The sequence below is a fragment of the Pseudorca crassidens genome, chromosome 2 (genome assembly GCF_039906515.1).
Source record: "Pseudorca crassidens isolate mPseCra1 chromosome 2, mPseCra1.hap1, whole genome shotgun sequence".
In the NCBI taxonomy this organism is placed as follows: Eukaryota; Metazoa; Chordata; class Mammalia; order Artiodactyla; family Delphinidae; genus Pseudorca; species Pseudorca crassidens.
In genome coordinates this window covers 183,812,785-183,835,466 of record NC_090297.1, presented here as the reverse complement: position 1 = coordinate 183,835,466, position 22,682 = coordinate 183,812,785, and the positions used below count along the sequence as shown (strand labels likewise).

Here is a 22,682-nt window from a genome sequence, read left to right as displayed (position 1 = left end):
TCCCCGCCCCCGCCCCCGCCCCTTTCCCGGCGCCTTGACTCTTTTCCTCCAGCTCCGCCCACTAGATTACGCGAATTTTTCCAGGAGGATCCCCACATCCGCCCTCCCCACGGAACCCGCCCGCTTCAACCAGTCTCCGGGATTTACAACCAGCCGGAAGCCGGGAAAGGGGCGTGGAAAACGCGCGGAACTGCCCGCCCCCGCCCCCTCCCTTCCGGCCTCTCCGTCGGGCCCCGCCTTCCCCGCGCGCAGCGGCGCATCCCAAAAGCCGGAAAAGTGGAATCTGCGCTCCGCACGGTTCCCCAGCGGCAGGGTGGCCGCGTGGCCGCGTGGCCGGGCTCATCGGCCGGAAGCCCGGCCCAGCGCCTCAAGGGGGAGCTGCACCCGAGAGGGAGCGGACGCGGCCGCAGTCCGCGCGGGTGAGCGTGCCCCCGGCCCCACGGCTCGGGCCTGCCTCCCGTCCTACTCCTCTCGTGCGGGACCCGGGCGCCGAGCCGCGGCAGCGGGACGGGCCCCTGCGCAGTCCCCTCCCCCACTCCCTGTCACCGCCCCAACCTCCGGCCTCGTGCCCAGCGCGCTCCGCCCGGGCCATGGCAGCGCTGTGACGTCACGCGCCTCTGCGTGCGGAGCCGCGGTGGAGCGGGCGACGCACGAGGGGGTTGATGTAGGGGGGAGGGACGACGCCCGGGGGAGGGGAGGGGCGTTGGCGCGAACAGGAGCAACGCGTCTGCAGCCCCGCCAGCTCCGCCTCTGTTCCGTCGCGGGGACCTGCGTTTCGAGCTCCTCCCTCTCGAGTACAGCCGCCCCCCACCCCCACCCCCTTGACCTTTTCGGGGACTTGAGGTGGTAACCCTAGACCTTCACTTGTAATTTCGTTGGAATTTTTCTGGAAAAATGGAATCTGGCAATGTATCCTAAGAATTTTTGTTTTGAGAAAAATGTTTCTTAGCATATTTGGCAGCCCCCAAATTAGGTTAAAGCCTGTTTACCAAACGCTGTCATTTTGCAAAAACCTGTTTGGTTGTAAATGGGAAGCGCTGTGGTTGGAGGCTTGCACACGCTGAGAAGGTGTGAGCTTCAAGTCCCTCAGCCTCCAGGTGCTGAGTCCCCCGTGAGAACTGACCCCACGTAAGAGAACACGCGTGTGTACTTCGCGCTCAGCTCTGACCTTGGAACCTAGTAACTGCTGCACACGTGTTACTAGTGATCTTGTGGCTTCGTTTTAAAGACTCCAGTTGTGAAGTAGACCTTTTTCTTTTTGTGTTTTCGTTTGTGAACGTGTAACAGAAGGGTTTACCCCAGAATTTCTGTGATGTCTGGTATGTCAAAGTGCAAGTCAGTCCACAGACGGAGGTCAGTGGTGTGAAGCCGTGTGCAGTGTATGCAGACAGAACTGTCCTCACCCGGCGGACTCGGGCGGGGGCGGAAGGGAAGCTTGATGGGAGCATCGCCTTCTTTGTTCTTTTGAAGCAAAACCTGGGGACATGATGAACTTAGGGTTCTTTATCTGTGACTTTATTGAGGGTAAAATAAATCTCTGTGTATAATTTCTTCCACAGAATATTGAAGGATGTTCGTTCCAAGATCCCTGAAAGTCAGGCGGAATGCTGACGATGATGGTAGAAGTTGTGCAGCCAAGAAAGTCAAACCAGAAGCAGAAGACCCCCAGCTGGGTGCGGGCGGGGATGGTCCAGCTGATGATGCCCCGGGTACCAAAGAAGCTGCACTAGCGGCGCATCACGGCGCCCAGCCGTGCCCTCTCCCCGGGCCTGCCAGCCAGGTGCCTGAGGGGGGTCTGGCTGGACCCGGGCAACGGGCGCAGGACAGCGATCTCCTCGAAGAGCCGGTGAAGTCCTTCTCCAAAACGCAGCGCCAAGCCGAGCCCGGGGAGCCGGTGTGCGTGGTATGCGGGCGCTACGGAGAGTACATCTGCAATGAGACGGATGAAGACGTGTGTAGCCTGGAGTGTAAAGCAAAACACCTTCTGCAGGTGCGCGGAGCAGAGGCGCTGTTAGCTCCGGGCGGTCCACAGAAAGCGGATTCTGAGCCAGCGGCTCCACATCCTGCTTCGTATGTGTACACCGAGCACGCCTTCATCTCGAACCTTCGGGAGGACCAGATTGAAAACCTCAGACGGCAGCTGGGAATCGTGGTTCAAGGGCCAGGTGTCCCCAGGCCCATCATTGACTTTGAGCATTGCGGCTTCCCTGAGGCCTTAAACCTCAACCTGAAGACCTCGGGCTACGAGATCCCCACCCCCATCCAGATGCAGATGGTCCCCCTGGGGCTTCTGGGCCGAGACGTGCTGGCCAGCGCCGACACTGGCTCTGGGAAGACGGCCGCCTTCCTGCTTCCCGTCATCATGCGAGCTCTGTTTCAGGTAAGGTAGAGCTCACCTGTATGAGCCTCAAGAACAGTCAAGGTGTTTACCAAGCGTCATCCTCAACTACGTTAAAATTGCAAACTGAAACCAAGTACTTCGATCTTTAGTCACTGGAACTAAATTTTATTATATTGAACCAGTCTCTTCATTGAAGGTCTAAAAAATTGCTTTCCTTACAAAGTGTTGTCTTTTTAACACATTTTCTATTCAAGGAACAGGCTTTGGGTTTGGGGCGAAAATCCTGCTGACCAGGTGAGCTGTGATTTTTGTGTCAATCTAGCCTGCTTCGATTTTGTGTTTTGAAAAACCTGATACCAAAGTCAGAACACTATTGTAGAGTTTCAAAATATACCGCTAAGTGTGACCTGCGTTTCATCTTAAAATGATACCACCTTGCCTTACTCGTTGGTTTATAAGCACTCCTGCACATAATTAGTTTAACAGACGTTTTGAGTAATTATTTGCCAAGTACTAGGGAGTTTGTGAGGTTTGGAGGATGGCAAGGGAGGAAAGGAGTGAGAAATGTAGGCAAAGGGAGAAGAGATAGAGGAAATTTTGGAACGCTAAAGCGTAGTAGAAGATAATGTGAGAAAAAAATAAAAGACTAGATTTTCAAAATATAGACGAAACTCACCGGAAGACCAAAATAGAATGTTTGTATAAGTAAGGTCTCCTGACAAAGAAAGAAGTGAATCTACAAGAGCGCCGAGGGGAAGTCGAGGGTAGGATGCCAGTCTTCACCCAGATCTTCAGGGCAACCAGCAGGTTTCTCTTCCGAGGAGGCTGGCTGAAGGTCGCACAGGCCAGTCGATGGGAAGCCAAGCTTCAGTTTTCCCGCCGTGATTGAGGCAGACGCCTCTCCCTGGTCCTGATGGTGGGGTCTTTCATTGTCTGTCTGTGTTATGTGAGAAATGGGTGCAATTTATGCTGGTTTTGGAGGAGAATTTTGCAGTTGAGCAGAAGGCCGGTGGGCTGATGGGACCACTTTCAAAGAAAAGTGCTCCTGGGGCTGCCTTGAGGCTTGCGTCCACAGCAGCAGAGCTCACTGCTGGTGTGTTTCACATCTTTGCAGAGCAAGATGCCATCCGCGCTCATCCTCACGCCCACGCGGGAGCTGGCCATCCAGATAGAGCAGCAGGCCAAGGAACTGATGAGCGGCCTGCCCCGCATGAGGACCGCGCTCCTGGTGGGGGGCCTGCCCGCCCCCCCGCAGCTCCATCGCTTGCGCCAGCGCGTTCAGGTGGGCTCCCTGGACCGAACGCCTTTGCAGAGGACCTAAGCAATGCAGGAACTAAGGGTTTTCGCCCCCTGAGGAACTTCAGAGTGTGATTTTAGGTGGCCTTTAAAGTCTTGCCATGTGAGCCTTTCTGTGGGGAAGGCCAGGAGCACAGGTTAGGGAGGTGCCTTTTGTTTTCCCAACGCAGTTGGACGTTCTCACAGCCATTACCACCTTTAATCATTGCGTTTGCTCTGGGAGGTGGGGTGGCGTACCCCCTCTTTTCACGGCTGAGAAGATGAATCTCCGAAAGGTGGGCCTTACCTCAGGATCGTGGCTGATACACTTTAGAGCGGGATTCCTACAAACAAGGACATTGTCCTTCATCATCACAATCCAGTTATAGACCCAGGAAGTTCACGCTGGTCTGTTGGGATGCGTTAACATTGGTGTCGCGCTTCCGACCCCACTCAGGTTTTGCTAGTTGTCCCGTCAGCTGTTTTCCGTCAAGCTCAGAGTCTTCCGTTGCTTGTAGCTGTCATGTCTCTCAGTGTCTTCAGTTTGGAACCGATCTTTCCTTTTTTCTCAGGATCTTGGCACTTTTTAAGGATTATAAGCCGCTTACCTGGAAGAACAGCCCTGAACTGATGAGATTCAAGTTGTGGCTCTTGAATTTAGTTCTTTAACAGGACATCACAGAAGAGACGCTTTCCTTTCCATTATGTCCTTCTAAGTGGCGCACAGTTTCAATTTGTCCTTTGACTGGTGCTTTTATCTGCCAAGTTAAAACTGTAGAGTTTGTTTGTACCCTTTGTGTTGAATAAGTATTTTAAGGGGAGTACTTTCAGGTTGTAAATTTATTGAGCTTCCCCAAACTTTCCACTTATTTACTTTTTTGTATCAGTACGGACTCATGGCTCCCTGTTTTTTTTACAGGGGTATAATCTCTTTGACCAGTGGAAGCACCTTCCAGTCGGTTTCTGTGTCCTTTTATCATATCCTTGTCATTCTTTGACTACTTTCTTACTTTCCATCTAAAGAAGATGTTCCGTCCTTACCTCGTTCTTTCCTGGCCTCGGCCCTGGAACTCTCTCCACGGAGCCCTGGCTCCTTTGGTGTGGAGAATAGTCTTCAGAAACCGAGACCTGGGCTCTACCTGGGCTCCTTGCTGTTGGACTGTCATTGCTTCTGGGACCTCAGCCTATCCGAGACCATGAGTTCATGTTGATATTTCCAGTTCTCATTCATCACAAGGTTCCTTTTACGTTTTCTGTTTCCACGTTGGTAACTCTGACGATGAGAAACCTGCCATCCCTTATCCTTTATGTAGTTATTTATCTGCCCCATCCCCCGGCATGTCACCAGTGTCCCTCCGTCACAGCGATGCCTTCCTCCCTGGACTCTGCCCTACACGGCCTCACCCCTCCTCGCCCGGCTGCCGCACCCCCTGCCGCCCGGGCCAGGACTCACAGACACCTACCCTCTGGGAGGAAAAGCAGCTGAAGCGTCTGTGTGCTCGGCAGAGCTATATTTCAAGAGTAAGGACAAGACGAAGACCTACTCAGATAAACAAAACCGAGAGAGTGTATTGCCAGTGGACCATCTAAAGGAACTTCTGGAGGAAGCCCTTCTGCAGATAAAGAAGATTCCAGAGAGGAAGGTGGGGGGTGGAAGGGAAGCTGGTGCAAAGTCGGCAGTAAGCGTGTGGGCGAAGCTAAACAGACACAGGCCAAGCGAACAGTGACCAGGAGCAAGCCGTGGTTTCAAAATAATGGGGTGAATACCATCCCACAGCGTGTAAGGGCAGGCGAGGTGCGATCGCCGTAAAGCAGCGCCCTGGATCTTTCAAGAACAAGCTAAAAGTGCCGGTTAACTTTATATTAAGTTAGAGCTTTGTTGACATTCAAGGCGAAGCACTCAAAGAATGAAAAAAGTTGATAACTTCCAAACCATCAGAGGGGAAAACGGAAGAGAAGGCGTGAACTCAAGTCAAAGTAATTAAAATTGACTTGATATCTGTGGATGTCTGAAGTACCCACGCCAAACCCTGTGTTCTGGGGATACAGACCTTTTGTCATCCGCGGCGATGTTACCACTGTGCGGGTGTAGACTGGAAAAGTGGGTACAGCTGAACATAGGAGGTCATTTGTAACTCCACCAGAGTTATCCCGACACTGTCTCATATAATCCCCACGATAGTTTTCAGCATTTCCATCTTACGACGAGAGAACAGAGACTCACACCATTATTAAATGCTGAAGCCACGATTCCTGCTGAAGTTTCACTAAGCCTCTACTTTTAACCACAACTTCAGCTAATACATGATAAAACTGTTAAGACCCTTGAGTGACCTTAGAGTTCATTGTACCCAGCCTCGTAATTTAAAAGTGAAATAGCAGGCCCAGAGAGGGCAAGGGGTTTGCACTTGTTCACGGAGCCAGATAGCGGTGAGCGTGCTCGTAAGACCCTCCCAGCGTGGGCCCTGCCAGGTTCTCAGGCCTCAGCTGCCTTCTCCCCCCTCCACCCACGCCAGCCTCCCCGCCTCCGAGCTCACCGGTCACGATGCCCTTCCCTCTCCCTGGACCTGCCGGTCGTGCTCACTCCCACTACTCCCGTGGGTGTTGGCTTGTGTTTTAGCAGCACTGAGTACATCCCTCCGTTGATAACACCCTGTCGTGATTCTCGTGAGCACGTGTTGGCTCTGTTTCTTCCTTAGTGTCATGACTTTCACGAGAGCAGAGACCAAGTCTGACTTACTCATCATCGAGTTCCGAGTACTTACACCAGAGTCTGGCATGCATTGGCCACTCAGTAAGTGTAGAATGAAGGAATACGTGAGTGAATGAACGCGATCGAACTTTCTAATTTGCCTTTTCTCTTTCGTTCAGGTTATCATAGCAACTCCTGGGCGACTTCTGGATATAATAAAGCAGAGCGCTGTAGAACTTGGCGGTATAAAAATTGTAGTAGTGGATGAAGTAAGTAGTGGTGTTTAAAAACAGAGTTTTATATAATCTGTGAAAAGCGCGTTATAGTTATATAATTGCATTGTATATTTTCAGGCATTTTCTCTCCCAAAGGAAAACAACTCAGGGATTTTTTTTTAATTGGCAATAGTGGTTCTTAAGCTGGTTCTCGTGTAGCACTGCAGCTAAACTGAAATTAAACCACCACTGTCTTGTCCTAATTGATTGAAAATGTAAACTTAACAGGCATACTGTATTCTCAAGTGTTAAGTTTTTTAAACATGCTGAGTGTCATTTGTCTACAGAAAAAAGAAAGAAATCAGTGGCCAGTAACTCAGTGGGAATTTTGGAAGTAGCTAATGATGCTTAGTTGGAGGAGGTTCTTTACTTTTTTCTATGTGGACGCAGGTGTCTGTGGTTGTGGTTTCTGTGTTGCATATAGCAAATAGGCATTTTTGTACTTTGGGCTTGCTTAATAAGAAGTGAATGTGTTATTATTTGATGGTAATCCAGCACGTACCAACGGGACAGGGTGGGGGGCACGGCTGTCCTGCCTGCATGCTCGTCCTGCTGGCTGTGACGGGGCAGAGCCTTGGGCTTACCCAGCAGTGATCAGTGCCGACCAGTGACAGCAACCTGGCCTGCGTCTGTGGCACCAGGGAGTAGCCTCGGGACAGCCTTGGCCACAACACAGCCAAGACCCAGAAGACGGGGGTTTGAGCCTGTACTGCGCCTGCTGTGAGACCTTGGGCAAGTCATTTCATTTTCCAGAGTCGTGGCAAGGAAGAGTCGTGGTTGTGAAAACGTCTCGCACTGAAAAGTCCCGTATAAATGTAAGATAAGATCCAGTCCTTTAGAAAGTGCTGCTAAGTCAGCGTTTTCCTGGCCCGGCCTTTGGGGGACCTGATGTGTTGCATTGGGTTCTCGTCCTTGCTGCCACCCTGAACGTGTGGCTGGGTTTCCCCTGTGGATAAGCCCATGTCCTTAGGTTTCCCCTCCCCGTCTCATGAGCCAGAGGATGATCCTAGTAGAGAATTCATTCACGCCCCCCTGTCTTCAGAGCATTTTCGTTTTCTTACATTAACAAGGTGTCCGGGGCACCCCAGGGCTGCGCTCAAGGTGATGGTGCCCGAGGAGTGCTGTCCGGCAGAAGTGCACCGATGCCCAGCTCTTCGGTGACTGGGGACGTGGCTCCTGTGTGGTCAGGGGAGAGGAGCCGGTCAACAGCATAATCGGTCACATACTGAAACTGAAGTCAGCACAGAGGTGCTCTTTGGGTGCAGGGGACGAGCCCTGGGTGAGATGGGTGGCGTCACAAAGAAGCTGTAAACACCCTCCAAGCCTACAAGGTGCCCTGTTTACAAGAGCAGGTGAAGGTCTGAATTCGTCCGGAGAGCCGAGGTTTGCCCTCCCCCGATGCAAGCTGTCAGTAGGACCGTGTATGTGCTCAGGGTTCAGGAGGAGAAATGAGAGGGTCGGCGCGTTGGCTTCTCAGAGGTCACGGGACTTGACCTGAGCCTCGGAAGAGGGAAAAGGATTTAGAAGAGTAGAGGATGCATCCAGTGTCCCAGGTGAAGAGACCAAGGCGAGCAGACTCTGTCGGGTGCAGTGCACGTGTGCGGGGCTGGCGGGAGAGACGGGCGGGTGTGCCACGTGGGAATTGGTGGTTGACGAGGTCTGCTGCCCATGCTGGGGAATTAGAGGAGGAAGAAGAAAGCCAGCCATCGGCCCAGAAGAGGGGGGAGGGTCGGGGACGGAATGGAGGCAGGCGTCGGGGTTCGCCTGAGGGTCACAGGGAATCACTTACGGGTCGTGTGATGACCGGACACGCGGGAGGACGAAGGTGGGTGGGGTGTGCCTTGATTTAGGGCCCACGGGAACGGGCTGGGGCCTGGTAGACACACTCGAGTTGGTGCTGGATGAAGGGGCAGGTACCAGACCCATGCGTGAGAGTCCGCGGGACGTGCTGGCTTCTCTAAGGAGGAAGTTGAGAGAGACGAGCAGTGGGCTGAGGCTCTGCCTTCTGCAGCTGAAGACAAGTCAGTGAACAGAGAGGTGGTCTGAGAGCCCAGAGGAAACCGGGAACAAATGATGTCCCTGGGGAGAGGGGCCACTGTTCGGGGGCGGGGGGAGGGGGCCGGACACAGGAATGGTCAGGCCGGAAGTCTGACAGTCCTTTAAGATTAGGAAAATCTGCTGCCACCCTCTGCGTCCCCCGTGTCCCGAGGATTCTCTCCCACCCCCTCCGCCTGCTCTTCCTTCGTTCCGTGTCCATGACTCAGAACCTTCCCTCTGGAGCCGCCCTGCAGACCTCAGGCCCCCTCGTCTCTGCTCCGGGGACCCGTGCGCAGACCGTCCCTGCTCCACCCTGCGACCAGGCGCACTGTTTGCCGTTTCCCCGGTGGCTGAGATGGAGAACCAGAGCTCGTGCTTGGATGCTCTGGTTCCGTGGGTCGGGTGGAGTCCAGGAATGTTTGTACTGCTTCCCTTTAGGGAGGCTTGGGGCACACGGACCGTCCTACCTGCTGACGTACAGTGCTGAGAGTAATGAATGCTTATCTGTCAAATCCATTAGGGCTTTTCCCGTGCTAGCCTTTGTTCTTGGTTGTGAGGATGTGATGGAAAGCGAGGTGAGCTGTGACACAGGCGTGTACACAAGGTGACGGGACAGAGGCGCCCGAGGAGAGGGGGCCCCTCAGGTGGGAGGGGCCTCTGGGGGGCTGAAGAGCAGCAGCTGCCACGCAGAGATCCGTCTGGAGGAAGGACTCCGAGTGGGAGAAGGGCCGCCGGCCACAGGGGGACAGGTGAGGACAAGTGGCGAGTGGGGCAGGTCCGGGGAGGGAGACGGGCTTGCAGGAGGGGCGAGGGGGAGGCCGGGCCGGGCGGGCGCCCTCCTGGAGTGATGGGAGGTCTCGGGAGGCTTGGGCCAAGGAGGAGCACCTGTGACACGTCCTCGGGCATCTGTCTCCTTGCCTGAGGTGAGCGGGTTCTGGTCGGCCGAGGCGGGAGTCGGGTCCGCACGGACGTCAGCGGAGTCTGCGGGGCTGCTGATGGATCGGAGGTGGGGTGATGATGATGAGAGACGAAACAGAGGTGCCGGATGGTGCCGTCTCCCGAGATGCTGCTGGAGTAGGACTGGGTCTGGCAGTGGGAGAGACGGTCTGTTTTGAACGTGTTAAATTCCAGGGGCCTTGAGGTCCAGCTGGGGCCACGGAGTGGGCAGTGAGTCTCCACCACTTGAGTCCAGGGAGGCGGTTATGGCCCCGAGTGAGGTTTGCGGCATCTTTGACGTGTCCGTGGTGCACAGAGCCCTGGAACTTGTTGAGCTTCCTGGAGAGAGAGCATGGGTTGAGACGGAGGGAGCCTGGGACGTAGCCCACCGGCTCATTGACGTACAGAAATTGTCTGAAAAAGGAGAGCCAGGGAGGGAAGGAAGACCAGGGCTTGAGGAAGTGCTGGTCAGGATGTGCCGTGCTGTCATTTAACTGTATCATGTTTCGAGGATACGAACATAGTAAGTTTCCCTTCTGGACCATCAATTCTGGAAAGGTAGGGTCTCCTTCCGTGTCCTCACCGTCGAGCACACAGCATTGAGCTTGGTGTTCATGACGTAGGTTTGGAGACAGTGGTCCCCAGTCCACAGCCCAGCTCCACCACATCGTAGGGCACTGTGTCATGTGCCTCAGTTTCCACATCTGTAAAGCGGGGTCGCGATGGTGCCCACCTCCCACCATGCTCCCTTGAAAGGTGCCCAGCGTCCAGTAAATGCCCATCGAATGGGGACTGTCAGCCACCGTTGGCTACGAGTTAAGGTTTGCTGAGTGGAGTGAATGTTTAGCCTGGGGACCCTCAGGAGTGAAGTTTTGGTGGCAGAGATGGAAGTCAGATTGTCTGGGATTAAGGACATCACGAGCAGTGAAGAAATGCAGGTGACACCAAGAACAGTCCCCAGAAAATTAGGCCAGGTTTGCTGTTTAATTAGGGGACACCTACGTTCACCTCTTACCTTACTAATGCTTACTCTGTATCCAAGTGCCGTCTCCCCCCGGGGACTCTGAGATTTTCAGAGTAGCCTTGTGTTCATTGTGAGTGGCTCTACTATTTGAATCACCTTAAATTTAAGTAGTGCTTTTAATTCTAAGAGGTTTTTTAAAGTACATGTTCCCCCACATTTTAATCTGTTAACATCCCTCTAAGGTAGGTAGGAAATAGGTTTATAAATGGAAACTGAGGTGTAGAAAGAGTAAGATTTTCCCAAGGTCTGATTGATAATGGCTTTCAAAAAGTGCAGTTTAGATGGGAACCAGTCATAAATATTGTTTAGGTAGGGGCGTGTGTGTGTGTGTGTGTGTGTGTGTGTGTGTGTAAATGAAACAGAACTTTCATGAAACAATACTTACCCTTGTGACCTGTGATTTCTCTATTCTCATATGTTTTATTCTGTCCTATTTTGTGGTTTTAAAAAATGATCTTCATGGCCCATTCTGCAGTTTGAATAACAACTGTATTCTATGAGTAATCCACGTACATTAAAGAGAAGTTAGAAACAGGAGGAAAAACACCCATATTCCCATTGAAATAACCATAGTCATTGTATTTCTTTTTCATTTTCTCCTGGCCTTGAGAATTCAGACATTATTCTGTAGACACTGGGAAACTTTAAAGGATTTTAAGCCTGAGTGTATTATACTCAGACTCATATTCTCCACGTGGAGAATAGCCTTTGAGCAAGCAGGCTGGTTCCCAGGAGGGAGGGGGGAGGGCTTGAGCCAGGGTGGTGGCTGTAGGGAGCGGAGGGAGGGTTTCCAGACACAGTTAGGACATGGATAGTAAGTGAGGCAGTGCTGGTGTCTGGGTAGTGGGATGATGGACGAGTTTGGTTTTCTCTACTTTGTTTTGTTTACCAAGTTTTCTACAGTGAGCGCGTTATTACTTCTAGTATTTAAAACTAATAATAGGGCTTCCCTGGTGGCGCAGTGGTTGAGAATCTGCCTGCCAATGCAGGGGACAGGGGTTCGAGCCCTGATCTGGGAAGATCCCACATGCCGCGGAGCAACTAGACCCGTGAGCCACAACTACTGAGCCTGCGCATCTGGAGCCTGTGCTCCGCAACGAGAGGCCGCCATAGTGAGAGGCCCACGCATCGCGATGAAGAGTGGCCCCTGCTTGCCACAACTAGAGAAAGCCCTTGCACAGAAACGAAGACCCAACACAGCCAAAAATAAATAATAAATAAATACTTTTTTTAAAAAAGAAAGCAGCATACTCTTTAAATAAAATAATAATAATAATTGCATCTTAAAAAGAGTTAGACAAAGACTTAAAAATGGCTGTTGAATGTGGCACCTGGGGAGTGATTGAAGACCTGAAGGAGCCGGTGAGGGGCGGGAGGTGAGCCCTGGACCGGACAGTGGGGGGAGGGCGGGGAGGCGGGGGAGAGAGACCGCAGGGCTGGAGGACTCTTCCAGGAAGTTTGGGTGAGAAGAGAAACTGAAGGAATTTATTTCTCATGGTCTTATTTTTTCTGAACCAGGAGAAGCAAGGCCATCTACTGAGATGAATGGGGCTTAGTGGGATTACTGAGGCACGTGGGGATGTTTGCAGACACACTGTGGGTGTGTGTTCTCTCTGTCTGCTAGTTAGTTGAAACACTGAGAAGGACCTTGCTGGTACTTTATATACTTTATCTCTTTAATCCTCATCACAGCCCCAGGAGGTAGTTACTATTATCATTTCCATTTATAAAGGGAAAAACTAAGGCTTAAAGCTCTTCATTAACTTGCTTGAGGTCATAGGTAGAGCCAGGATCAAACCCAGACCATCATGATAATTTCATATTTTTTAAATGTCATAGAGTGAATAATATTAAAACAAGGGATCAAGCTTCAGTCTAACTGACAGCACATTAGTGGACACTAAAACAATTCAATGTCTTATTTTCCAAAATTATAGACACCCAGATTATATTTGAAAATCAAGATAGCCTTAACTTTTCTTATTTTTTTTCTTTCTTTATTTTTTTTTGTGGTACGCGGGCCTCTCACTGCCGTGGCCTCTCCCGTTGTGGAGCACAGGCTCCAGACGCGCAGGCTCAGCGGCCACAGCTCACAGGCCCAGCTGCTCCGCGGCATGTGAGATCTTCCCGGACCGGGGCACGAACCCGTGTCCCCTGCATCGGCAGGCGGACTCTCAACCACTGCGCCACTAGGGAAGCCCCTATTTTTATTTTTTTTAATGTTTATTTATTTTTGGCTGCGTTGGGTCTTAGTTGCGGCATGCGGGATCTTTCGTTGTAGCGCACAGGCTTCTCTCTAGTTGTGGCACACAGGCTCCAGAGCGTGTGGGCTCTGTAGTTGTGGTGTGCGGGCTCCAGAACAGGTGGGCTCTGTAGTTGCGGCTCACGGGCTCAGTAGTTGCGGCACGCGGGCCTCCACGGCATTTGGGATCTTAGTTCCCAGACCAGGGATTGAAACCTCGTTCCCTGTGTTGGAAGGCGGATTCTTAACCACTGGACCACCAGGGAAGTCCCTCATTGTTTTTAGAAACCAGCAATGCAGAGGTATATACAGAAGTGAAAACCCCCAAATTAAATTTTTTTCGTTTATTTAAAATCATATTTTATTATAAATATATGTTCATGGTAAAAAAAAAAAAAAAATTCAAGAACTTCCCTGGTGGTCCAGTGGTTAAAACTCTGTGCTTCTGATGCAGGGAGTGCAGGTTCAGTCCCTGGTTGGGGAACTGGGATCCCACATGCTGCACGGTGTGGCCGAAAAAAAGAAAAAAAAGATCAAACTTTGCGAAAAGCTATAAAATGAAGAATAAAACTGTTCCCCCCCCCCCCCCCCCAGCTCACAGGTCTTCTCTCCAGAGTTAGCAATTAACTTTCCTGAGTATATACACAAATGGTCTCATGTTATACATAGTGTTCTCTATTTTGCTTCTTTTCTCCTAGCAGGAATAAAGAGCTCTCTGGTCATTTTTCATGCTAGCACCGTGTTGTATGGTATGGGTCTACCATAATTTACTTACCAAGTCTCCTCCTGTTGGATATTTAGGCTGTATATGGTGGGGGGGGGGGGTTTGGCCACTATTACTAATGCCATAGTAAAAATCTTTGTATATCATTATAAACGTAGTTACACAATATGTAGTTTTATATAAATATATTTTTTTCCCAGTTAATCCTTTGGCTTTTGACATTGTGGTGTATTTTTCCGTGTAAAGAGTTTTAAGTTTTTTACGTTCTTAATTGTATCCGGTTTTTTTCTGGGGTGGCCCTGGGTTTTCGTGTAGGACTAACTTTACAATGATTTTGTTTAGGCTGATACCATGTTAAAGATGGGCTTTCAACAGCAAGTGCTTGACGTTTTGGAAAATGTGCCTCGTGACTGTCAGACCCTTTTGGCTTCGGCCACGATTCCAGCCAGCATAGAGCAGCTCGCAAGCCAGCTTCTGCGCGACCCCGTGAGAATCATCACTGGGGAGAAGAACCTGCCCTGCTCCAACGTGCGCCAGATTGTGTTATGGGTGGAAGAACCAGCCAAAAAGAAGAAACTGTTTGAAATCTTGAATGTGAGTGGTAAAGCGGTCAGCCCTGCTTTGTAGATTGCACTTGCATTTTTCACAGTTTTTTGTTTTTTTGCTTTTTTTGGCCACATGGCTTGTGGCATCTTAGTTCCCCGAACAGGGATTGAACCCGGGCCTTTTGCAGTGAAAGCATGGAGTCCTAACCACTGGACCGCCAGGGAAGTCTCCACAGTTCTTTTTTTTTTTTAAATAAATGTATTTATTATTTTATTTATTTATTTTTGGCTGTGTTGGGTCTTCATTGCTGTGCGCAAGCTTTCTCTAGTTGTGGCGAGCGGGGGCTACTCTTTGTCGCAGTGCGCAAGCGTCTCATTGCAGTGGCTTCTCTTGTTGGAGCACGGGCTCTAGGTGAGCAGGCTTCAGTAGTTGTGGCACACAGACTCAGTAGTTGTGGCTCGCAGGCTTTAGAGCGCAGGCTCAGTAGTTGTGGCGCATGGGTTTAGTTGCTCCGCGGCATGTGGGATCTTCCCAGACCAGGGCTCGAACCCGTGTCCCCTGCCTTGGCAGGAGGATTCTTAACCACTGGGCCACCAGAGAAGCAGTCTGCACAGTTCTTGAGAGAGTGCTTTTTAGATGCAGCTTCAGGGGAACCTGCTGTAGATGTTTAATAATAAATTGCTTTGCTTACTTCAGAATTCTTTAGGGTTCAAGTAAATTTTTATTTGTGAAAACATGCAGTATAGATGCGAGGTTGGTTTTTTTCGCACTATTATAGAAAGATATTTAAATATCAAGGTTATTCCCAAAGAATATTTTTTTTGTTTCAAAAATTTTTAGTAGTTTTATATATAAGGTAAAGACAAGTTCTTTCTTGGCTGTTCTGTCCTTGAGAAATAGAATTTTTTTAACAGTAACTGGTTTAAGCAGAAATTTGTTAAGTGGGTGGTATGTATAAGCGTAGTTGTTAAAAATACAGTATTACGTTAAATATGGTTTATTTTGACTTACGAACAATTTTGGAAATTTTAAATTGCACTTAAAATCATTTCTGCAGTTTTCATGAGGTGATGCAGAAGCGTGAAGGACGTACACTGTTTGCCTTCTGTTTGTGCATATTTTAAAGAAAACACTCATTTTAATAGAATGTGCCTTTTTTCCTTCTTAGCAGTGTTGGTAAACCTGTTGATAACTAGCTTATACTAAAGCTCTCAGAAAAACGTCCCATTGTAAATTATGTTATAGCAATAATTTTAAATATGTGTTTTTAATGTTTCAGGATAAGAAACTCTTTAAGCCTCCAGTGTTAGTATTTGTGGACTGCAAACTAGGAGCAGATCTGTTGAGCGAGGCCGTTCAGAAAATCACAGGTCTGAAAAGCACCTCTGTGCACTCGGAAAAGTCACAGCCGGAAAGGAAAAACATACTGAAGGTGACACCCAGCGTTCTGTTGTCTTCTCTTTCCTGTAAATCTGTTTTGCCTCATTTTCAAGAAATACCATATTATCTGCTGCTTTTTAAAGCAGACCTTTTTTTTTAATGACCCTGAGAACTTCAGGCACACAGCGGTGTGAAGTTAATTGTTTCTCTCGCTCAGGCTTCTGTGTTTTGGGAGCAATAAGCTTGTCCCCTAGGGATTGTCTACTAAATAGATTAATCATTCAGAATCCGCCATTTCTGAAATCAGGTCACTTTGGACTGAGGCATAGAGTAGTTCACCTTTGGAAAAGGTTTGCCTGAATAAATTATTGGAAAAAATTGGGGGTTGGGGTCGGAAGGCCTTTAAGCTACATATGTCTCTCAGATGTACTAAGACCTATACTTACTACGAAGGTATTGCAACACCAGTGTTGAAGAAAGTGTTGAGAAAAGAAAGGATAATCTGAACGACAGAAAACCACTCAAGAAAAATCCTCAATAATGAATTTTGTTGCTGTTTTGGAAAGGGTTTACTTGAAGGAGACTATGAAGTTGTCGTGAGCACGGGGGTCCTAGGAAGAGGCCTGGACTTGGTCAGCGTCAAGCTGGTTGTCAATTTCGACATGCCTCCCAGCATGGATGAGTACGTGCATCAGGTAGATTTTATATGTTACCACCGTTCTGCTCATGAATTTTCTTATGTAAGGCATTGTCGTTATAATGGTAAGTTAAAAGAAAGCAGGGCATAAAACTGCATGTATTTTTGCTTTTAAAATATATAAACTAAATTATGTTTTTCACAACGATATGGATGTGTAGAATGCATTAAAAATCAGTTGGAAATAAAAAACTAAAACATTTATTTAAAAAATTTAAGTGATTAGCTTTTGGTGTAGTTTAATTTTCTTTCTATTTTTTGTTTTCTTCAGTGAGTATATTAAATGGCTTTTATAAGCAGAAAAAGAGGGCTTTGTGTAAAAAGGTTGTTTTAAGTTGCTGCATCTGGCCAGAATAAAGTCGATCTGCTGAAGTGTTTGTTTTTTTAGGAATCATGTCTTCATCTCCTCTTCATACCCTTATTCGCTCTAGACTTTCACCTTTCAGAGTTTGGTTCCTTTCCTTTGCTGCCAGAGATAACAGCAGCTCTTCTTTCTCTCAGAAATAAAGCCTCTCTGAGCGCCACGTTATCTCACTGACCGCTACCTGTCTTCCTTCTCCGGCATCACTTACAGACTCTTCAAGTAAAGCCTTTCTCTGATGTTCTTAGAATCACCTCTGAATGTCACATTTACTGAAGTTGCCCACTGAAATGCCTGTAGCGCCCTTACTGAGTTGTTGCTTTATTTTTCATAAGACTTAATAATCTAGCAGTCTGCTCTCTCTCTCCCTCCTTCTCGCTCTCTCTCTCTTTTTTCCTTTCTTTCTTTTTTTTTTTTTTTTTTTTGGTACCACCTCATTTACCCATGCCTCAGGGATTTGACTATTCCACAGGAGCTGACTGTTCACGTAACTAAACTTTATTTTCTTCCAAACTTTCAATTTTTTTTTTTTTTTTTTTTTTTTTGCGGTACGCGGGCCTCTCACTGTTGTGGCCTCTCCCATCGCGGAGCACAGGCTCCGGACGCGCAGGCTCAGCAGCCATGGCTCACGGGCCCAGCCGCTCCGCGGCATGTGGGATCTTCCCGGACCAGGGCACGAACCCGTGTCCCCTGCATCGGCAGGCGGACTCTCAACCACTGCGCCACCAGGGAAGCCCCAAACTTTCAATTTAATGATTTTGGCTGGATGGGACTTCCCTGGTGGCGCAGTGGTTGAGAATCCGCCTGCCGGTGCAGGGGACTCGGGTTAGGGCCCTGGCCTGGGAAGATCCCACGTGCTGCGAAGCAACTAAGCCCGCGAGCCACAACTACTGAGCCCGTGCTCTGCAACAAGAGAAGACACCGCGATGAGAAGCTGCACACCTCAACGAAGAGTAGCCCCCCTCGCTGCAACTAGAGAAAGCCTGCATGCAGCGACGAAGACCCAACGCAGCCAAAAATAAATTAATTAATTAATTAAAAAGAAAAAAATAATAATTTCGGCCAGAAATCTGTCTCGAGTATTAAAATACTTAAGAAGCTTCTTTGCTTGTTACATGGAACATGCTGGTTATACCTATGTACCCGTCTCTTGCTCTCCCCAGGCCAGCCCTGTGGCTGGCAGTTACCACGCTGCACCCACTGTAATACAGGCAGCGTGCCTCGGGGATGCTGACAGGTGCAGAGCTGCGTGCCTCTCCTCAGAGGGGCCACAGGTCCTTCTGCTTTTCTAGTTCTGTATTTGGGTGTTTTTTTGTTTGTTTCAATCATCAAAGTACACATACACACGATAACAAAGCAACGCGAATAACGAAAGATATAAAGTGAAAGGTAAGTCTTTTCAAGGAAGCCCTCCTACCTTTGAGTGGTTCCCCCAGTTAACACTGCAGAAACGGTAAATGCATGCGTGTGTGCATATAAACAGATGTGATGTGCATACCCTGTCACACCTTCCACATAAATGGGACCATATTATACCCTCTATTCTGTGCCTTCTTTCTTTTTTTTTTTAACGAGGAAATATATTTATTTTATTGAAGTATAGTTGATTAACAATATCATGTTAGTTTAGGTCTGCAGCACAGCGATTCAGCTCTATATGTGTGTGTGTGTGTGTGTGTGTGTGTGTGTGTGTATAAATAATATATTCTTCAGATTGTTTTCCCTTACAGGTTATTACCTAATATTGATTAGAGTTCTGTGTGCTATATAGTAGGTCCTTGTTTTTTATTTATTTTATATATAGTAGTGAGTATCTGTTAATCCCAAACTCCTAATTTATCCCTCCTCCCACTCCCCCTTTCCCCTTTAGTAACCATAAGTTTGTTTTCTATGTCTGTGAGTCTCTCTGTTTTGGAAATAAATTCATTTGTATTTTTTTGTTTTGTTTTGTTTTAGATTCCACATACGAGTGACATCATATGACATTTGTCTTTCTCTGTCTGACTTACTTAGTATGATAATCTCTCTAGGTCCATCCATGTTGCTGCAAATGGCATTACTTCATTCTTTTTTATGGCTGAGTAGTATTCCGTTGTGTATTTATACCACATCTTCTTTATGCATTCGTCTGTCTGTGCCTGCTTTCTTTATTAAAGAGACCTTAGACAGTTTTCCTTATCAGCACACATACTGGGTGCCGTTTAGTAAGTGTTAATATGTACTGAGTGCTTAGCCTAATGCTAGGCACTGTTCTAAGCTCTTTAAATGTTTTTACTTGTTGAATCTGCCTCGTTCTATTTTCGTGGCTGCATGGGAATGTATTATATGGATGTCCTGTAATTTATTTAACGAATCCTTCATTGCTGGACAATCAGATGTTTCCAGTGTTTTGTTATTAATGCTGCAGTGAACACCTGTATACACAGCTCCCTGGGCCTCTCCTGCAGGTGCATCTGTAAGAGAAATTCCTAGTGGGAGAACTGCTGGGTTAAATGATATGGGTATTTAAAATTATAGTCAGTATTCCCACGTGTCTAATTTTTAATTTCAGGAGTGGTAAGCTTCTGGAGAAATAATTTGTATTGTTAACATTAGCTGTCTTTGGCCGGGCTGCGTGGCTTTGTGGGATCTTAGTTCCCCGACCAGGGATTGAACCCAGGCCCACAGCAGTGAAAGCTCCGGGTCCTAACCACTGGACCGCCAGGGAACTTCCTAGCTATCTTTTAGAATTTGGAGACCGTTGTAGTTAATTTTTAACTGCTTTTTATCTCAGTATAACATATCTAGTATAAATTACATCTCAGATGTAATTCACATGCTATACAATTTGCCAATTTAAAGTGTACAGTTCATTGGTTTTTAATATATTCATAGAGTGGTGCAGCCATCCGTATAATTGATTTTAGAAAATTTTCATCGCCCCCAAAAGAAACCCCTTGCCCCTCCGCAGTCACCCCAGTTCCTCATCACATGCACACACCCTCATTCTCAGGCAACCGCAACTGTACTCGGTAGATTTATGTCTTCTGGACATTTCATGTAAATGGAATCATACAGTATGTGGTCTTTTGTGACTTGCTTCTTTCACTTAGCATAATGTTTTCAAGGTCCACACTTTGTTGTAGTATTTTATTGACAAATAATATCCCATTGTAAGGATACACCATATTTGTCCATCCATTCATTGGTTGCTAGACATTTAGGTTGTTTCCACTTTCTGGCTACTATGAATAATGCTGTGAACGCCCAAGGCCATGTTTTTGTGTGGACATGTGTTTTCATTTCTGTTGGACATAAACGTAGGAATGGAATTGCTGGGTCCATGTTGAACATCTTGGGGAACCACCAGACTGTTTTCCCATGTAGCTTCATGTTTTACATTCCCACCAGCAAAGTATAAGTGTTCCATTTTCTCCATATTCTCATTGACATTTACATTCTTTTTTTTATTATAGCCAGGTTCATGGATATGAAGTGTTTTGGATTTGCCTTTCCCTAATGACTAATGACGTTGCACATCATTTCATGTACTCATTGGCCACTTGTATACCTTTGGAGGAATGTCTGCTTAAATCCTTTGCTTTTAAATTGGGTTGTCCTTTTGAGTTGTAAAAGTTCTTTATATGTTCTAGAGACCCTTATCAGAAACATGATTTGCAGATATTTTCTCCCATTCTGTGAGTTGCAGGTATTAATTTTTAGTTTTATTGAAACAACTCAGTAAGGTAAATAAATCAGGTAAAAACAAAAGCTGATACTGAAAAACAGCATCTCTCCCTTATTTCTCCCCAGTCTCATTCTCTGCAGGCCACCCCTTCCAGCTTTTTTAGAAGTTTCTTCTTTTACAGCGTTAAGAACGTTCTGTCTGTTGGCGGGAACTATCTATTCATTTAGATAATCTGAGTATACTTTAAGTTCTACATTTCAATTAAGGAGCAGAAATTGACCATGATTGTGTATTTCCCTCCCTTCTGAAGAGTTTCTCAGTATATTTGGAGACACGTTTTGTTCCTTCTCACGGGTCTCCACAAATTTGTGTCTGTTTAACTCTGTCAAAATGAGAAATAACTTTATGCAAAAATGGACTTGCTTCAGTCTCACATTTCAAGGCACTTAAGTACTATAAAGGAGATACAGTCCTTTTGCTCTTAATGCAATAGCTTTCAAAAAGTTTCTACCTTAACTCACTCACAATAAGAAATATCTTTGCCTCCTTACCCCCTACACGTACATACAAACATGCACACACGCGCATAACTGAAACAAGTTTCACAAACAATACTCACTTTTCTTGTTTTTATTTTCTATTTGGGTTGTTTCCTTAACACTGTGCTAGTGGCAGCCCACTAAATTGATCTCACAAGTATATTGAGGTGAACAACTCAAAAAATGCTCTCTGAACAAATGTTCATCTCAGTGAAGCTTCTGTAAATACTAGTCTTCGTTTTCTTTCAAGAGACGTTAAGATTCTATGTGAACATTTTGAAAACGTCCTTTGCATTTCATTTCAGGTTGGAAGAGTCGGGAGGTTAGGTCAGAATGGAACAGCGATTACTTTCATCAATAACAACTCGAAAAGACTCTTCTGGGATATTGCAAAACGAGTGAAACCCACAGGGTCCCTTCTCCCCCCGCAGTTGTTAAATTCCCCTTACCTTCACGACCAGAGGAGAAAGGAGCAGCAGAAGGATAAACAGACACAGAATGATCTGGTTACGGGGGCTAATCTTATGGACATTATTAGAAAACATGATAAAAGTAATTCTCAAAAATGATTTGTGATACCACGTTGAATAATTTTTATTGCATATTGTCAGTGAAATTTCTGTACATTATTCCTGTATGGTTTGATGAATGTGACATGCACATGAAACAAAAAGTTAACATGATGTAAAAAGTTTTAATAGACTATCAAATTTATACAGCAATATTGTATTTATTTTCCTTTTTAATTTTCATAAATTAAAAACAACAGAAAGTGAATTACTAAATGAAGTAAAAATTTCTTCTCTCTGGAAAAAGTCCTTTTTTTTTTTTTTTCAATAAAGATTCCTTGTAGCTATCATCAGAACCAGAAACCCACACATCCTGACTCAGATGGTGATTCTTCTGTTTTATATCCACTGTGCTGCATGCACATTGGCACCTGGATTATTGTTGAATCAATGAATATTAGCAGAAAAGTAAATGATAAAAAATGGAAGAAATGGTCAGTGCCCCTTTTGGAAGAAATGTTAATTAAATATCTATTTTCTCTCTCCGTTTTCCTTTCGGCTAGATAAACGTACATTTATTTTACATCTGATGTGGGCTGCTCATCAAATAATGTCGACTTATGTGAATGTTGCATAGCAATATATAGTTTTATGTTAACGCCACTTTGCTAATTCAGTTGACTTATTTAAAAAATAAATGTACAAGATGTATTAGTGTACTCCACACATCTTTCCTGAGCTCACACTATGTTCTGGATGTTTGTTCAGTGCTCAGGACACAAGTGGACATTGTGCCTGCCCTCAGAGCTTACAGACTGCATAATAAACCAACTTCAAAGTCTGGGGAATTTAACAAAACCAAGATGTATTTCTCACTTATGGCAGGACTGGCAGCTCTCCTCTGGGTCTGAGTTCGTCCATCTCTTGGTGTCACCGGCTTAAACACGTGGCCTCCAGGGTCGGCCTGAGAAACACGTGCAGGTGCTGGCCCGTCTGGGCTCAGGCTTCCAAACCTCTCAGCTGATGATTTTAAACACTGGGAGGAAGGATGGGCATTTTGCTTTGATGCAGCAATCCTTTCATTTCTTTAAAAACCATTAGTATTGGTTTAGCTGGGTTAGTTAGAAGGTATGTTACTTAAATGTTGACACTTAAACAAGCATTGTACCCTCAGCATCCTCCCCGGGGGTGAGGGACCAATGCAGGTAACTAAACCCTAGCGTTTGTGGTCGCCACCCAATGGGAACAGTGGGGTCAGAGTCTCCCCAGAGTGTGCGAAACCTCAGGACTCCCTCTTGCCCCATTTCTGTCTGCCGACTGTTGAGTGGTATTTCAAGGGACCAGGCTGCGGCAACCCTTAAGGCCCAGGGCGCTGTCAGAGGTGCAGTGAGCACAAGTCTGCACATACACCAGGCGCTGTCGACGTGTTGGTAATAC

The 22,682-nt window shown here is 47.1% G+C and overlaps 1 protein-coding gene across 5 annotated transcripts; it reads left to right on the top strand.

The window, feature by feature from the left end:
• The first annotated feature begins 236 nt into the window (after positions 1-236).
• Positions 237-21,908, top strand: DDX59 (DEAD-box helicase 59). 5 transcript variants are annotated; one of them, XM_067729850.1, is made up of 8 exons: positions 237-419; positions 1,560-2,380; positions 3,456-3,623; positions 6,488-6,577; positions 13,889-14,140; positions 15,372-15,524; positions 16,039-16,154; positions 21,042-21,206. In XM_067729850.1, exons 2-8 carry the CDS (start codon positions 1,571-1,573, stop codon positions 21,061-21,063), a joined length of 1,611 nt encoding a protein of 536 aa, XP_067585951.1. In that variant the 5' UTR covers positions 237-419; positions 1,560-1,570; the 3' UTR covers positions 21,064-21,206. The 5 variants fall into 5 exon arrangements, with proteins under 5 accessions (XP_067585951.1, XP_067585946.1, XP_067585950.1 ...); XM_067729845.1 differs by having other exon boundaries at positions 241-419; positions 16,039-16,167; positions 21,042-21,908; XM_067729847.1 differs by lacking the exon at positions 237-419 and adding an exon at positions 731-843 and having other exon boundaries at positions 16,039-16,167; positions 21,042-21,908.
• Positions 21,909-22,682: the final 774 nt, after the last annotated feature.

Bases quoted from the DNA above. Each gene is read 5' to 3' on its own strand.
- DDX59 (XM_067729845.1), top strand. From the start codon at position 1,571: ATGTTCGTTCCAAGATCCCTGAAAGTCAGGCGGAATGCTGACGATGAT. The intron at 2,381-3,455 runs GTAAGGTAGAGC...ACATCTTTGCAG, and splicing joins TCATGCGAGCTCTGTTTCAG to AGCAAGATGCCATCCGCGCT. The intron at 16,168-21,041 runs GTAGATTTTATA...ATTTCATTTCAG, and splicing joins TGGATGAGTACGTGCATCAG to GTTGGAAGAGTCGGGAGGTT.